The sequence below is a fragment of the Dromaius novaehollandiae genome, chromosome 15, assembly GCF_036370855.1.
Source record: "Dromaius novaehollandiae isolate bDroNov1 chromosome 15, bDroNov1.hap1, whole genome shotgun sequence".
Lineage (NCBI taxonomy): Eukaryota > Metazoa > Chordata > Aves > Casuariiformes > Dromaiidae > Dromaius > Dromaius novaehollandiae.
Genome location: NC_088112.1, coordinates 22,196,747 through 22,214,122, shown reverse-complemented (window position 1 = coordinate 22,214,122; position 17,376 = coordinate 22,196,747). Strand labels below are relative to the sequence as shown.

Here is a 17,376-nt window from a genome sequence, read left to right as displayed (position 1 = left end):
CTGCTTTAACAACACCCCCCCTCACATTTTTCTCCCACAAATGGGCGTAGAAAAGAGACGTAACCAGAGTTTCTTCTTCCGATGCTCCTGCAGCCGAAATCCCGTTTCGGACCGGTTTAATACCCCCCCACACGCACTTTTTTCTTCCTGTTTAAAAAGCCAAAACCCGCTGAGCTCCCAGCGAGGCGCCCCCGCACCGCCCGGGCCGAGGCCCCCTTCCCCTCGGCGGGGCCGGGGGTGCCAGCTGCCCCCGGGGCCCCCGCGCCGCCCCGGCCCTCCCCGCGGGGCGGCCGTTACTGCCCTCAGGGCCCCTGCGCGGCCCCGCTCCCCGTCACCCGCGGCGCCGCTTTCCCGCCACGCCGCTCCTGAGGCAGCGAGGCGGCGCCGGCAGGGCGCGGGCCGGCAGCGGGGTCCCCGCCGGCGCCGCGGGGCCGCCCCGGCCGCCGCGCAGGGGCAGCGGCCCTACTCGGCACGGCCAAGGGCTGCTGCGGAGCGCGGAGCGCGGTGCCCCCCCCCCCCCCCCCCCCCCCCGCAGGCAGGCGCCGGCCGCCCGGGGCTCCCCCCCACCGTGGTAGGAAGTCGAGGAAGTGAAAGAGGAAAGAAGCGGGGCGGCGCGGCGCTTCCTCCGCCGGAGCAGCCCGGGCTGACGCCCGCCCGCTGCCGCGCCGGCAGCCCGCTCCCCGCGCAGGGGCCGCGCTCCCCTCAGCGGCGCGGCGCGGGGGGCGAGGGGCCGGCGAGCCCGCGGGGAGGAGCGGCGGGCGGGCGGGCGGCCCCGCTCCCCCGGGCGCAGCCTGCAGTTGCCCGCCGCAGCCAACAGGTCGCACCGTTCCCCCTCGCTTGGGCCCGGCGTCGGCGGCCGCTGCCCCGCGGTGCCGCGCGGGGGGCGGCGAGCGCCGGCGGGCCGGGCCGGACCGGGCGGCGCGGCGCGCTGCTGCCGCCCCTCCGTGTCGGCTGTCTCCACTCCCTCTCCACGTCGGGGAGGCGGGAGGGAGGGAGGGAGGAGGGGGGGGGGAAGGAGGAGGCCGCCGCTGTCCTCCATTTTGTGGCTGGGGCAGAGTATCGCCGAGCGCCGCGCGCGTCGCCGCCTGCCTGAGGGAAGGGGTGGGGAGACGGCGGCAGGGGACAAAGTCTGCGGGGGCAATTAGCGCTAATTAAGGCAGGGGGAGGGGCGGGAGGAGGAGGAGGAGGAGGAGGAAAGGGGGGAGGGAAGCGGGCGCTCGCTGCCTCCCCAACTCCAGCAGGGGCGGCCGCCGACTTCCTCCCTCCGTCCGTCCGTCCCTCCCTCCCTGCCCGCGTCCCTGCCCGCCTGCCCCTTTCCACCCTCCCCGCCGCCCGCCAACTTGTTTATTCCGCCCGCCGCGGGGGCGCGATGGCCGTCGGCGGCTGAAGGAGCCCCAGCGCCCCCCCCCGGACGAGGTAAGGGCCGCGGGGCGGCGCGGGGGCGGCGGCGGCGCCCCTCGGGAAGGGCGCGGGGGGGCCGCGGGACGGGACGGGCCGGGACGGGGCGGCCGGGCCGGGGGGAGCCGCGGAGCGGAGCGGAGCGTCGCCGCGGCTGGAGGTAGGTCTGCGGGCGGCACCGAGGCGCGGCCGCGGGGGGCGGCGGAGCCCCCTCGCCCGGCTCTTCCCCGCCGTCCGGGCCGCTCGGCAGTTCCTTGGGAGAACTCGGCGTGGACGTTTGCCTGTTTTCTTGTTTTTTTGTTTTTTGTTTATGTGGGTTTTTTTTGGGGGGGGGGGGACGACAGTGAGGAAAAGGGCGCAGAAAGAGGAGGGGGAGTTGGGAGCCCGGAGCCTTGCAGCAATGGGCCGGTCTTATTTTGCAGAAGTGGGTGTGCCAGGGAGACAGCTCAACAGGTCTCGACACATTTCTCCGAAAACTATACTTTGCCGAGGAGAATTTGTTGTAATCCAGCGATTTTAAGTGCTTGCAGCAGCTTTTTTTTTTTTTTCTTTTCCCTCCTCTCCTCCATCCCGCGGGCTCGTGCAGCGCATTTTTGCCAGCTCCCCGCTCCGGGTGGGTTCCTGCCTCTTTGACATTGGGGGAATTGTCAAATGGAGTCGCTTCGTTTTTTCTTCCCCTTCGCGTGTTTAAAAAAAAAACCCCAAAACAAAAAAACTTTTTCTTCGGTCTTTGTTGCCGCGCTCATCTCCAATGGCCAAATACTATTTTAGGGCTGCTCGTGGCCGTCGAGGCGAGAGGATGTCGGTGAGTGCCGCGGTTGCGTTTCGCACTTGGTGTTTTGGTTTCGCTCGGCGGCAGCTGTCAGGGCAGCGGCGTGCGGGCTGCCCGGCTCGGGCGACGGGGAGTCTCCGCTTAGCCTCCCTTAAAGGTCATACGGAACAACACGGAGGGATTAAGAAAGGTTTTCGTCTTAAAACTCTTCCAGCGGGGAAGGCTCTCCCCAGGCCGCGCGCAGCTGGGGCCACCTTAACGTTTTGCCCATGGAGACTTTTGTTGATTGCAGGCTTAACTTTGGCACACAAAAAGCACGAGCGAGCGCTCGTCAGCAGTCCAAATTTAATGGGCCACAAAGTCAGGGGACTTATTTATAAGAGGACTGTGAATTTATTGTGAGCGCTTTTCTGTCATCTTGCTTAATAGGTATTTCTGTAAGGTTTAATTTTAATGTTGCCCCTTTTACGGGTTTAGCTGTAGCGCGAGCTGATCGCGTTAGCTGTTTACAATTAGCGTTAGGCCGTAACCGAGCAGTATATAGAGTCTGCATGAGAACTTGCAATTATTCTGCAACTGCTTGTACTCTGTGCTGAAAATAAATACGGTAAATACAAACAGATGAAACTTGTGATACTTATTTTCAGTATTAAAGTTCCTGGAGAATAAGCATAAGCTTTTAAAAGTGTTTGAAGCTAATAAAAAAAATTCCACTTTATTTTTATTTATAAAATTGAGATTTATTTAAAGAATTGTGTTGAGTTTATTTCAAGATTCACAAGTTGCATATTAAGCTTAACTTATGCAAAAGTAGCAAACTTTATGTGGTGTGTTCTGCGGTGGAGAAGTTGTACAGAAACAGCCAGTAACAAAACATTTAGATTTTTGTCTGGTTGGTGGTAGATACTAAATTTGAGGGTTAGCTTGGGAAGTTTTGCAGTTCTCTGTCCTGAGTGATGCATCTGAACACCCCAGAGAGAGGGAGGAAACTGACTTGTAAAATGCAGTAAATAACCCTCTCCCCTTCCCCGCTCAAGACTTGCGTAAATACAACATAAAATTACTTTTTTCAAATTTGTAAATTGGTTACTTTAACGATTTTTTTTGCTCCCTTCCTTGCTAAGATACATGCTAGAGCTGGAGTGTGTATTGAGAAAGATGTCTTCTGTTGTAGTCTGGTTCTGAAATGTAGTATGCAAAGTGACTTACCGCTTAATCCAGGTTTAGCAAAGATTTTTAAAAAACGATTTTTTGTTACCGTGAGAATTAAAAAAGAAAAAAAAGCTGTGGCTTTGAGAAAGATATGGCATATGTAAGTTCATAACTTTGCTTGCCGTGCCTTTTTTCTCAGAGTGGCTGAACCAGGTTCACCAGATTAATGATCTAGACTTTTTTGGTGCTGCTGTGAAACTATCCTTCCTGTGCTAACTTTAAATGCTTCTGATCTCTTTATAGCTGATGTTAAAGTAATGGATTCCAAAGAATTGCTTAACTCCTCAGATCAAGACGAAGCAAGGAAAAATGTGCTCATCAGTACCAAAGGAGGGATTGTGATGGACTTTCATCCACCCTTCAGGGGTGGAGCTACTGTACCAGCCCCTGGACCTACGTCTCCGCTCCCTGTGTCTTCTCAGCCAGATTCCATTCAGCAACCTGCTTTGGCTGACTTTTCGAAAGGATTAGTAAACAATGTGCCTCAGCCAGATCTTTCCAAGGCAGTATCGCTGTCAATGGGACTGTACATGGGTGAAACAGATGCAAAAGTGATGGGAAATGACCTTGGATTTTCGCAGCAGGGCCAAACTGGCATCTCTTCTGGAGAAACGGACTTCAGGCTCCTGGAAGAAAGTATTGCAAGCTTGAACAAGTCCTCTAGCCTGGCAGAGGACGCAAAGGGAGCAATACCTTCTGACGTGCCACTTGAGCAGGATTTCTCAGTCATGGCTAGCCGCGACGTCCCTCTAGAGTCAGGGACTTCAGTCCAAAGCCAGGCTGGCTCTAATGGTGGCAACTTGAAATTATTCTCTGAAGACCAAAGCACCCTGGATATTCTCCAGGATTTAGAATTGCCACCAGTTTCGCCTGGCAAAGAGCCAAATGGGAGCCCGTGGCGACTTGACCCATTGCTAGATGATGGTGGTTTGCTGTCCCCCATATCCGCAGATGATGCGTTTCTCCTGGACGGAAATCTAGGTGAAGACTGCAAGCCTCCTATTTTACCTGACACTAAACCTAAAATTAATGACCGTGGTGACCTTTTACCCAGTCCCAAAATGCCAATGCCTCAAGTGAAGACAGAAAAGGAAGACTTCATTGAACTATGTACTCCTGGCATAAAGCAAGAAAACATGGGCCCAATTTATTGTCAGGCAAATTTCTCTGGGTCTAATATACTGGGTACTAAAGTTTCTGCCATATCTATCCATGGTGTCAGTACCTCTGGGGGACAGATGTATCACTATGATCTAAATACTGCATCGCTCTCTCAGCAGCAGGATCAGAAACCAATTTTTAATATCATTCCATCTCTTCCTGCCGGTTCAGAAAATTGGAATAGGTGCCAGGGATCAGGAGATGAGACTTTAGCTCCTTTGGGAACGCTCAACCTTTCTGGCAGACCTGCTTTCTCTAATGGCTATTCAAGGTAATTAGTTTTTGTTGCTTTTATTAAAATACTGCAAGTATGTTCAGCACGACTGCATGTGTGCTGGCTTTTTTTTTTTTTTTTTTTTCCCCTCCCCAAGTTGGTCATCTTTCTCGTTTGTTATGTGTGGCTGTCTGCTCGGACGTCGTTGATGTATAGTTATTATATAGTATAGCAGGATCTTTAACCAGGTGTTCAGCAGTGGGTAGTGGAAAGAAAAGAGGAGGGGAGCTGCCATCCTTTTAAAGGCAAAAACTGTAAGATGTGACCTAAAGGGAAAAGTGAGCATGTGGTAGAAGGGTATGTACATAAGGCAGTCTAGAGAAAAGTGTTTAAGCATATACAAAAGCTGCTTTATTCTCAAGAATTAGAGGATCTATCACTGTGGATTTTTTTTCTAGTGTTACTTTAATGTTAAGCACAAAAATAACTTGGTTGCTGGGTAAATTTTTGGAGTTGCATTTAAGCTGAACTGGAGTTTTAGCTTTGCTTGATATTGCATTTACCTTACATGGACAACAAGATTCCAAGTAGGAAATACTCAGCAGTCTGTTTAATAACTACATTTGAAGAGAATATTTGCAGTAAGACTTAACCTTACCTGAAATTAAAATCTTGAATAGAGCTTTAGGAGGGCTTTCTTATAGGTGGCTTTCTGAGAGGAAGGTATACTAAGGAGAGATGATTATTATATTATTAATATTATTTAATAATACTAATAATATTAATATGTGTCTTTATAGTAGCATTTTCTAAAATTAATTTGGTAGTGTAGATATTCGGATATATTTTCAATGATCAGGTTAATGCTTTTCCTCGCCAGTAAACAGAATAGCGGCAGCTTTCTCAATGGGTACGTAGGTATGTCTTTTGTCACAGAGGACAGATTCTGATTTCGGTATGGATGCCTATTTGTGTGTTTTTCTTAGCTATTATTTAATGTATCCTTGCACAAACACTGTGTTTGGTCTCAATTGAGCAAGAGTTTTTGATATGTTTCTGTGGAGCCTCAGTGAGAAAATGTCTCTTAAAGTCGGTATGTATAAAATCAGTGTAAAATCCTACTGAAATACCTGCTTTAACTTTGTTTTTATTACCCTAGTGACAGTCAGTTCCCTGATTGTTAGCTCTCAGTCCGATTGCTGTCCTTACGCATTATTAGCTACATTTTCCCACATTTGAAATGAGATGTAGGAGGACGACTTGTTAGTTTTCTTTCTGAAACTAGCAACTTGCTTTCATTCCTAGATTTCTTTAGTAGTTTGTGATTTTGAAGTAAAGATGCAATTTTCTTTGGTAAAATATTTATAGTAATTTGTAATATAAAGAATCCAGAAAGGAAAATGAAGAATTATGGTGAAATTCTGTTTTTATATATGAATATTGAATGTACCATATATATTTTATATATATATAATTTTTTTTTTTGACAATATAGAAGTCTGTTGTGCTAACCTTTTGCAAAACCAGTTCATGATGTTTTTAATTTGTGTTTGGGGGTTTCTGTGGGTTTGTGTTGCTGTGGGCTTTTTTGGTCTCTGCATACTTTTAATGGCAATCACTTAAAAAAAAGAAATATCAAAGCAAGAAAATTTACTTCTGAATTTGGGAGATTAATTTCAATGCCTAAGCAGATTCCATATAAATAATGGAAACATGCATTTTGAGAATATTTCTGTGAAGTCCGTGGATTGTTTTTTATTTTACAGGATTATTCGGTTGGAACCAAATACATTCCTATGTGGATGGTTTACAGTTAAACGTTTGCCAGGCTTTTGGTGAATTTCACAAACGCCATTTTTTTTTACATGCTAAGTTTGTTTCTGATAGTGTCGTGACAAGCACCCACTACAGCTACTAATGTGTGCCAAATACATCGGATCCCGAAGTAAAGCGGGGAGCAGTGCTGGGTGTTAGCACCGCTCTTGCGGAGCGGCGTGCTCGGGGCGGTTTTGCTGGCAGTGGCGCGGCGTGGATACGCAGGCAGGCACCGGGCTCGCAGCCCCGCGGCAGAGGTGCTGCTGGGGGAGCAGCATCCTGAGCGTTGCAGGCAAAAGTCTGCCTCAGCCACTGATCCGCATTACTAACGTTGCTCTCCAAGTGCTCACGTTCGTGCTTCCTACAAGATTGTCTTGCATATTAATGCTTCATTTTGCTTTATTTGAGATAATGGATATTTTTTTTTGTAATTTAAGCAATGTAGAAAAAATTTGGAGGGGGGACTCCTAGCTGAGTTTTGCTTTAAAATGCCTTACTTCCAGCATTTGTGGAAGTTGTTCTTGCTTACCAACCATTTTTTAAAATGCTAAAACCACAACTGCAATTCTAAAAACAATGTTGTTTGTTTTTGCTTTGAAAGTTTTGTGCAAAATAGAGGCAGCTCTTCTTTCTTAAATATCTTCAAGAGGCTAATGAATCTTAGACTCCTGGTGTTTAAAACAGGGATTCTTCTTCCTAAGCCTTGTCAGAATCATTTGGTCTGAGCTCAGTTAGTTTAACTCGATGTGTTGTGGATTTGTTTATTGATCTTGCAGAAGACCTAACAGAACTGGCATATACCCCATTTGTTTCAGGAACAAAAGAGTGGCTAGCTGGCCAGGCTCCTGTGGTCACCCTCCTGTCAGGATACTGGTTCTGTGAGGTGAAGTCTGGCATCTTGAGAATTATTAAAATTGCATTTTCTATAGGAATGATTTCCTGGTTTTGGTGGTCTTATTTTACTGTTCATAACAAGTTAATTATATGTTAAACATACAAGGAGAAAAGCTACAGTTCCATTCTGGTGTTGAGATAGTATTTAATATTACAAGTTTTTCATGAAATCAGTAAGATCTCTTTACAGACACAAAGTCTTGAATTGATGTCATGTAATCTTTGAGTATTTTTACATCTCATGAAAAGTCAGCATGTTGTCTTTAATGAGATCAGTGATAATCAGGGCTGAGAAAAATACTCGGTTTGCCTATGAAGAGTAGAAAGTATTCTAAAGTTAATGCAGCTAGTTACTGCTTGTGCTGATGTGCAAAACTTAGAGCTGCAGCTTCATATTTTTCGTAGCTAATATGCAAAATCTACTGAAGTAGCAGCAAAACTTTAAAAAATTTAGGACAGCTTCATTCTGGAGTTACTTTGGCGAGATTTCTGATCTGGCTAAGTAAACTGTTGATCAATCAGAAACAAATTAAGAAGAAGAATAAGAGGAAAGAGTACGATAACAGAAAAATTGCCTTTGACTTTTTTTTAAATAGAAGAAGTGGGACAGTATTTGGAAGAGGAATAAAACAAACTGAAAGTATTTGGTAAATCTTTCAGTGAAGAATTTGAGGTTTTGATGGTATCTATCCCTAATCTGATCTTATTTGTGACCTATTCCATAGGTGCCAGTGAAATTTGTTAAACTTCAAGGAAATAATTTTAGCAATACATGCTTATAAAACTCTTGAGTGGTATATACATTAAATCTGTTGCTCAAGTTTTTTATTCCTCTGACTTCCTGGAGATGTGGCTTATTGTGGGGGGAATGAAAGATAATAAGAAACGACACAGTTTTCTTTCTTTATTTTCTTTTTTGCTTAGCCTACAGCCAGAATTTACAAAAACTGGGCCCCATTGGCAGTGTTACGGCTTCTAGTATTACATTTGAAATCGTTCCTAGTATTTAAGCTTGAGGGGAATAAGGATCATTAAGGAAGCTTAAGAAAGGACAAGAGAGGGAGAATATTTTAAAAAAAAAAAAAAAAAAAAGAAAAGAAAAAAGAGAGAGAGAAGAATTTTTCTGGTCAGTTGTATTCAAAAGTCTTACAGCCTTTCTTCTAGGAAAAGTTGCCTTTTTGTGCGTGTTTAGTGGGGATTCTTTTCTGGAGGCAGACATTCTACTAGAAGGAAGGGGGGTGGAAGTGATCCCTTGCTAGAAATGGTAAAGGTCAGTTGTCCCTTTGTCTTACCTCATTGTTGTGGCTTGGCTTTTGGCCAAGGCCAGTGGCTTGGCACCACTGAGTATAGTACTCTAAATGTTATCTGACTCAGCAGTATGTAATGTATGGCACATGCTGAAAATGTTCTTTTTTTAAAAAAATACTAAAATAAAAGTGTTAAATACAGTTGTTATTTGGAGGGAACGCTTTGGGTGTCAATAGTATATGCTGTGATTTGTCAGCTTAATGTAATGTTGTACTTGGTTTTAGAGTCTTTCAAATACACAGCAAAAAGAGTTTCATTTTTGGCAGAAACGACTGGACCAGGAATGTCCTGGAGCATGCAAAATAAGGCAGTATAAAAATCAAGATACCTAGATAAATGATAGTTTGTGTAAGATCCAGTCTGCTTTTCCTCATTTTAGCTGGCCCATTCAGCTAGTTGATAACTTAACTACTAGCTAGCTGCTAACTGCTATTCCCCCTATATTTCCTCTGTTTTAAGCCTAGTTCTAGCTTATAGAAAACATTGTTTTTTGTTGTCTGTTGCGAATTTCTTTTTTTTATCCATCTTAGATAATAATTGAAATTATATGGTACCCCACTGTACTTCTCTGTTAGCAGTAATAGCAAAAGTGTAGTTTAAACCAATTCTATTCATGAATCTTTTTATGAAAGTGAAATGTATGATGTAGCAGTTGCACAAGATACATATTTACTGTATTAAAGATGACTCTTTTACACTGTGCGAATAATTTTTTGGGGGGTTGCAAATTCTCCTCTTTTTCTATTACTGCTGTTCTGGTGATGAAAAGTGACTATTGCAGTTACATATATGCGTAGAATAAACTAGAATTATTTCTACATTTTAAAAGGTTGCTGAGGTCTCCTCTTCTAGCCACCGCCCAGCAGGTTTGTGTTTGGTGGTTCCCGCTAAACTGCCTGACTTCAAACGGTGAAAAACATAAGACCCTGCTGTTGCTGTCTTTAATGTAATGCTAATAGCAAAAGTTTGACTATTTACAGTTGTGCATTAGGTGAAATCAAGATACATTGTTTCTCTTGTTTCCACCTGGAAACCAGGTTTTGCTCTTCACCTTTGCCAATGGCAGTTCAGCATTTCGTGTCCACGAGTACTGTTCTCCAGTACATATGCCTGATCTAGACTGGTTTCCAAGGCAGTGGTGGTTTCAGCAATTAACACTCTGCAGCTAATCCAAAGTGTGATGGGAAAGGTGGTTCGCATACCGGTGTTTGTTTAGGCTTAAGTAAGGATATCTTTCACAACTTTTTCACTCTCTAGTTCATAAGATGTAGCTCAGTGGAATGGGTTTTGTATTCTTTGACTAGTTTGACTCCTCATAAATGCTGGTTGCAAAAATTTTAGCCAAGGTCCTTTACATTTTATTCCTTATTGATGTATAGCATTTCTTCAAGAGTAATTATCTGTTAATTTCATTAGCCTTTTACCTATTGTAAGCTAGTCATATATATATATGCATATATATATATACACACATATATAAAAACATTTTTCAGTAGTCTGCAGCTTTTCAGAATGCTTCAGAAAGATCCAGTGTTGATACTGCAGTCTGGAATGTGACTTGCAGAATTTTTCTTAGGGCATTTTGTTAAATTTCCTTACCACTGAGCTGAGAAACACCCACACTCGTAGCAGTGGATGTTATGATTGGTGTCTTATCTACAAGCCTTACAAGAAGAGGGCAAGTGCTCAACACTCAGGAGTTTGTCTTGGAGAAAATGAACATATGTTTCTTGATAATAACTTTTTTCCTCTCCCAAAACCCTTGCTTGCGGAATATGGCAAGGCATAATTACACTTAGGCTCATTTTTAGGGCAGATTAAGACTGCCTGAGTACATATTCTACCACAGATGTGCTAATATAACATCAGAATTTACGTGTTTTGCAGACAGCTTCAATGTCATTAGTCTTGAGCGAAACAAAGTATCAATAAAATCCTGTTTTCAACCCAAGTTATAAGCAATGGGAAAAGCTTTATAGAGCTGCAGTTGTGATTATCTTGTCTTTGTGTTATTAAAATAACTGAAATGGTGTGCAGTCTGTAGCATACAGAAATTAACTTGAAAAATGTTTTCATAAAATTTTCAACTTGTAGGTGTTCTTCGAAACACAAACAAACACTTATATGGAAAAAGGTAGCTTCTGGAAAGACTATTTAGCTGTATAGTCCATTGTACAGCTAATCCAGAGAGCTGCTTGTATTAAACTGTCTTTGGTTTTATAGCCTTTGTCTCCATGAGCCTGGCAGTGTACTCAAATTTAATCTTATAATTTACTGAAGAATTACTTTGTTGCATATACAGATTATTTGCATTGTTTTCATAATGGAGGTTTCTTGACTGATTCACCGTAGTATGAAATCCATTTATAATACAGCATTTGCTTAAAGAGCCAAAACACTTGTAGACCAGGAGTTAATCCTGTTCTGGATTCTGGAAATAATAAGATACTGTCAGTTGATAACGGCTAATCCCCAGGGGATAGAAATGAACCAATACAGCTGGAAGAGCTGACACACTTAAAACTTTCTTTTTTTTTAATAATTTCTCTCAGTGCATTGTCTTGGCACTGACTTCATGTCAGCTATTTTCAAACATCTGTAGGAAAAATTTAAACAAAACAATTACACTTACTCTGTGTGTGCGTATGTGAGGGTGAGAGAAATTGTGATTACTGCTTTGCTGGTCCCCTAGGAGGGAATCTAAACAGCCATTAACCTGTAATAGCTGTGTTTCTTCAAGGTTATGTCGTCAGCGGAGCGCGCAGATGGTACTCCAGGAGTGTCTTGGAGCACTTGGGTGTCGCAGGCTGAATTGTGTAGGAGCTGAAAGACTAAGGACATGCAACTCTGCCTGCCTTGCTGTAGGCGTACGAGAAGGTACAGGTAGTCCCCCGTAACAAGTCCAGTGTTGTGAATTATTGTGGTTATTGGAGGGGTGAGTAGTTGTTTTTCCAGGCATAGTGTATTGTGTTTGGAATACAATTTAGTACAATTACTCAGTCTCCTAGAGTTTTTCTTCTTACCTCACGTTTTCTACAAAGAAGGTCTAATGTTGCAGGCATGCTTCCTATCTCTCTAACTGATGTTAATCAGCTTATACTAATCTCTGCTGTGATATTGAGATATAAAATACGTATATGTATGTATATTTTATATTTTATATATATATATTAAAAATATATATACTTTTTTAACCAGAGTTCGTTCATTCCTGGTTCAAACGGTGTCTTTATGTGCTGAAGTTGCATAATATGTTGTTTGAAGTATAATTATACATAATGTGGCAAAATATATTCCCTCTACTTCTGCAGCCTCAAGAGAAGTAATGCTGGAGAGTGCATGGAGTTTAATTTTGTAGTGTAGATGGTGTCAGTTTTTCATTCTGCTCTAAAAAATGAGAATTAAGTTTAGATTCTGGGATGCTGTTACTTATTCAGGATACCATGTTCAATACTGGATTATTATAATAATGGTTCCTTAAATCAACAATCATGGCAGTCGCGTGAAGGTCTGGAGGAAACAGTGGTTGTCAAAAGCCATCTTGGCCTCTTCTTATTGAGTATATTTCTGTATCAGCCAACTGCATTCTTTATTTATCTGTATCAAACTGTTTAATTAAAACTTAGGACTCCACCTATACCGATGGAGCTCTCACTCCACATTAAGGTTCTCTAGAAAACTACAGCTCCAATGGACTTTGAAAATTAATATCGGATGAGATGTTAATATTTTGTTGTGGAGATGCAACTTCTATTTTTTGGTCAAAAATCTTAATTCTCCTGAGATCTCAAAGGCAGAATTGCTTTTGGGGAAGGATTTCCAAAATAATAATGATGTCTGTCTTGAATTGAGTTCACTGCTACTGTAATTTAGTTAAGAAACTGAGTTCCATATTAGATTGTACAATAATACATTCTTCATGCTATTTGTAATAGATTTTACAGTTACTGTGTGTGTCAGAAAGCAGCTGGAGATCATGATCATATTTATGCATCATGGTCACACAAGATTTAATATGAAGCTTCTTAGCAGCAGGGCACAACTTACTCTTGTGTTGCTTGATTTGGATATTTCAGATTCTGTGTTGCTTTCCTTTTCGTAACAGTAAGTTTTAAGTAAGTAAGTACTGTTCAGGATTCTAATTTGATTTTTAAAAAGGAAATCGGGTCACAAATGAGTAGTCTGCCTCATAAAACACCACTTGTGAAATCTGGCAAACTCATTGTACTGTCGGATAAGAGTGAATAATTAAATATCAGTGAACAATGTACCGTATCAAAATAAGCAAATAGTAGATGTGATTTTACAGCTTTGTGGCTTGGTTTCTGTGTTTTGTTTTGTTTTTCTCTGGAGGATCTGAGCTCTGCAACTTTCTCTAGCTTTCTAAGATGCTAATAAAGATCAGTAATTGTCCTTTACAAATCAGGATTTTGAAAGCTCTGTTGCAGTAGACTTCTGGCTATGTCATGGACTTCAGTCCTGCATTGTACTGGAAAATTTGTTTTTTGTATGTGCCTGCTCCTGAATATTTGAATACATGCTTCTCCTGGAAGCTTTCACTGAGAAGAGTTCTTTTAAAACTCAATACCGCCCTTGTTCACAAGTATGCAGTAGCTTGGATTATCTGCGCATGGTGGGGTGGGAGGGGAGTGTGGCTTTCGAAATTTTATATTGCTTTCAGAAAATGCGTTTGTGGTCTCGGGTCAGAATCTTCCAGCCTTTATATGGCTCCTCTTCAACGTTTTGTGAACTCTGTTCGGTGGGTGGGAGGGGTTGGTGTTTGCTTTGTTTTTTCTTTCTTTCTCAGATTGGTGTTTAGAAAGGACACTGCTGCTTGGTGTATTTAGGCTTCTTGCGTTGTTTTTGGCAGTAGCCCATCCTTTGAATTTTCTAAATCGTGTATAATGGATCTCTGAACCATGCCTTCACATGCCACTGTATGCCACTTTTGAGCATGCAAATGTGAAGTGTCATGATTTTTCTTGCAAAGCTTCAAAAGGGTAACTGGTCTGTGTCCAGCGCTCTTACGGAGAGTTTGGTATCTGTGATGGAAAAGAGCAGCGAATGCAGTTTATTTTTGCTGTCAAGTGGGTTCTTCAAGTAATGAGGTGGTATGATTTGTGTGTGATAATATATGATAATAAGTTGCATTCAAATAGTAACGAACCATTACTGAAAGGGGAACTGTTGCCCCTATAATGGTGGTAGGACATGATGATGGGTACAAATGCCAGTTACTGCATGGTAGAGCATCTGCATAAGAACACAAGTCACAATTTGTGGTGTTTGTCATGGTAAATTGAATTTGGTACGCCACTGGCTTAATAGTCTGTGTTGGAACCTAATTCTCTCCGGACCTCCTAATCAACTGTTTAACTATCTTTAATTCATTCAGTAGCAGTTTAAGAGAAAAGGATGCGTAGCATGCTTTTGAAGGAGATTAACTCTCAAATAAATACTTTTTCAGGAAAGGATTATGCAGTATATGAGTAATCTCTAATATCACTTAAAAATTAGATGTGTATGAATGCATTTATAATGTGCTATCATAAATGGGATATGTAGTTTTTTCTTTTCTTCTGTAGCTTTCCACTTAATCAGAAGGTTAAATTGTTAATATATTTAGATCAACACATCTAATCCATAAGTGTATTGTATATCTCTGTGTACCCATATATTATTTCTCTCACTTATTCTTGTTTCTTACCAAGTTTATTGTTTGCTTTCTGAAGCACTAGTTTATTTCTCTGTCAAAGCTGTAGTCTTAAGCTTTTTTAACAGTACTAAAAATATGTGCATATGCTGCATGCACACATGTGGATTTGTTATGCAAGAGCGCAGTTCATGCATGTTAACTTAAAAAAGTGTACTTGCAGGCTATATAGTTCCATGTCTTGGTTTCAGTCTGAATATTACCTATGTGTACTTTTCCCATCTACAGGTTTCTTCTTGATGGTTTGTTTAGCCTGTTGAATTTCTGTTAGCCCTCTATTATATATGAATTGCTCTACAATTAATTGCATCATCCCAGTATAAAGTTGATGTGTCTGTAGGGATGTAATTTGTTGTTTTGTTTTTTTAAGAACTTAGGCTGTTGGTCCTCTTAAAATGTGAAGTAGATCAGATGCGATACAAGCCAGTGTAAAATATTTAAGAATGGTATTAACCAAAAATAGTCATTTAAGATGCTTAAAAACATGAGCAATACTGAATTTGGTACCTAGAAAAGCTTTAAAATGCTAGAGATGAGTGAAGGAATGTGGAATTTCACTTTACACTTTTTTTATTTATTTGGAGAATAGATTTAAAATGTTTATTGGAATAATAGCAGGCTGCATATGAAATGACCGATTCAGATTCTCTTTGAATGGTGGGGTTCCTTAGGAGCATGTCTTTCTCTCTAACCGGTGAAGAAACCTTTGTTTAAAATGAAGATCACATCAGCAGGTGAACAGTGAGCTGGGTGAAATCAATTGCATCTTGAAACATCAGTGAAAACATTTCCTGGACCAAAGATCTAGATCTAGATTGATTCTAAATAAACAAGTTTCAAAAAAGAAAAACTAGATCTCTAAGCTGTACTTTGGCAACAAAAGGTGTGTACTGTCTTTTAAAGATGGTTGAGTTAACAGTTTATTTCCATTGCTTTATGAATACTGGGTTTTTTTGGAACCTTGAAGAAATTATTGGCTATGGGGTGTTTGGGGGGGGGGTAGGGGAAGTGCAAACTTGAAAGAATTGTGATCTTCAAGGGAGGAAGTAGGATAAATGATGTGGTTGGAGAAGAGCTTATGGATCTTCTGACCCACCATTTTGTATTATGCTGTCTTATTAATAAATGTAAACCGCAAAAAAATAAAGTACAGAACTGAATTTTCACTTGCTTGAAGAGTCTGCCAAGCGTCATGGCATTGCTGAAGTAGTGGAAAAATACACAGTCAAGCGTGTATTGATGGCATTATTTTTCCTTGGTATTGGTTCTCTTTCTCTCTCGTGGTCCCTTCTTTTGGAATTGTAATGTTAACACTGATTCAAACTTTCTGCAAAGACAAAAAAGCTGTTATTGTGGATATAGAAAGTAAATAATTCATAACTGCAGAATGTCAGCTGGGTTAACTTTAAATTCATACATTCTATGCAAGTTTTGGTTTCTTCTCACCCTTCCCAGGTTTTGCAAATGATGCTTATCTTGCACTTTCTTTTGTGCAGCATCATGTGTTTAAATATGGCAAAACAGTTATATTTCTTCGTTTTTTTTTTTTTTTTTCTTTTAATGTTGGCTCCTGCTAAAGTCCTGCTTCTTCTAAGGCTCACAAGCTTAAAACTATATTGGTTAACAATGAAAGTGTCATTGAACTAATGTAATCTCCCTGGATTTCAAATCCTTACCTAGTGTGTCTGCTTCTTGGATTACAAACTCCATTAGTCAGATTGCTGTATTTTGTTTTGTATTAAGTGCTAAAATTCTCGGTACCAATTTGAAAGCTTTGTTTTCACCTCACTGTTACCTTGTATTAGTTTGTAGTAAGCCCAGATTCCAAATGCAGTGGTCGCGTAGTCGTTCTTTAAGTCTGATAAAATACATTTGGTGCTGCCTCTAAAATGGAAATATCTGAGTAATGTGAATTCTAGCTACTCCTTTAGAAAGGTTCGATCATTCAAAAGCTTCAATATTCAAAAAACTAGCTTTTAAGTCTGTAGCAATAGACTTTCAATGCTGTTTTTTATAGGGCTTGTTAGAAATGGCTTTCTGAAAGCTGTTGTTTATATGCGCACAAGAATCTAGATCTTACATTTCTGGGGGCTGTTAGGGATTTCTTTAAGAAAATTTTGGCTTAAGTGTTTGGAGGAGAATCTTTCTTTACAAAATCTCTGGTGATTTTCACACTGTTACAAATTTGTTAGAGCCACTCGCTGCCTCCCCAAGACGTTTTCCTCCAGTACTGAGCCGTGATCAGAGGTGGGCTCCTAGGTGAGGCTAAAGCAGCAAGAGAGGCTCTCGCGAGGACGCCGTTCTGGGGGGTTTCCACCCGTTTTTCTCCAAGGGCAAGGCTCGGGGGCCGGCAGGGCTCGGGCGAGGAGGGTGCCGGCTGCGAGAGGAGGGGAGTCTGGGCACCGCTCAGCAAGGCTGGAGAGCAGGCAAATGAGTCACCTGGAAACTGGGGCAGGGTGCCAGTTTTTAAGGCAAGGATCAGCAGTTTGTGAAAACTAGGTAGTGAGAATGCTGTAAGCACATAAGCAAATAAGTAAAGGGGGAGGGGGGAAAACGTCATGCTATGTTTTTGTTAGTGCTTGCAGTAATTCAAATGGTGGCATTAGAAAGGAGCCTCAGATCTAACCCTTTCTGTCATTGGACCTTTATAATAAATGCAACCTACAAATGCATAAATCCTATTTAAAATGTGGTGATAACAAGCGTGGTGAAAATTTGCACCAGATAAGATAGAAGACTTTCTGTTTGGTACCTCACTTGTAGGCCCTTAAAGTTGTCACGTTGTGTCGGATTGGATTTTATTATTGTAGCTTTGCAGAGGTTTACACTTAGAGCTGTGTTGCTGGTGCGACTTCTGTGAATAAGTGTTTGGCGAACACCAGCGAGATG

At 42.2% G+C, this 17,376-nt stretch overlaps 1 protein-coding gene across 3 annotated transcripts in view; it reads left to right on the top strand.

The window, feature by feature from the left end:
• Window positions 1-1,198: 1,198 nt before the first annotated feature.
• The window catches only part of NR3C1 (nuclear receptor subfamily 3 group C member 1), a 75,912-nt gene continuing 59,734 nt past the window's right edge, over window positions 1,199-17,376 (top strand). Inside the window, exons 1-2 of one of the 3 annotated variants that reach the window (XM_064521184.1) lie at window positions 1,199-1,416; window positions 3,626-4,814. In XM_064521184.1, coding sequence (XP_064377254.1) covers window positions 3,640-4,814 — 1,175 coding nt within the window. In that variant the 5' untranslated portion in view covers window positions 1,199-1,416; window positions 3,626-3,639. Of the gene's footprint in view, window positions 1,417-1,477; window positions 1,559-1,814; window positions 2,204-3,625; window positions 4,815-17,376 lie in introns of those variants that run through there. The other 2 variants (XM_064521183.1, XM_026118192.2) reach the window with 2 other exon arrangements.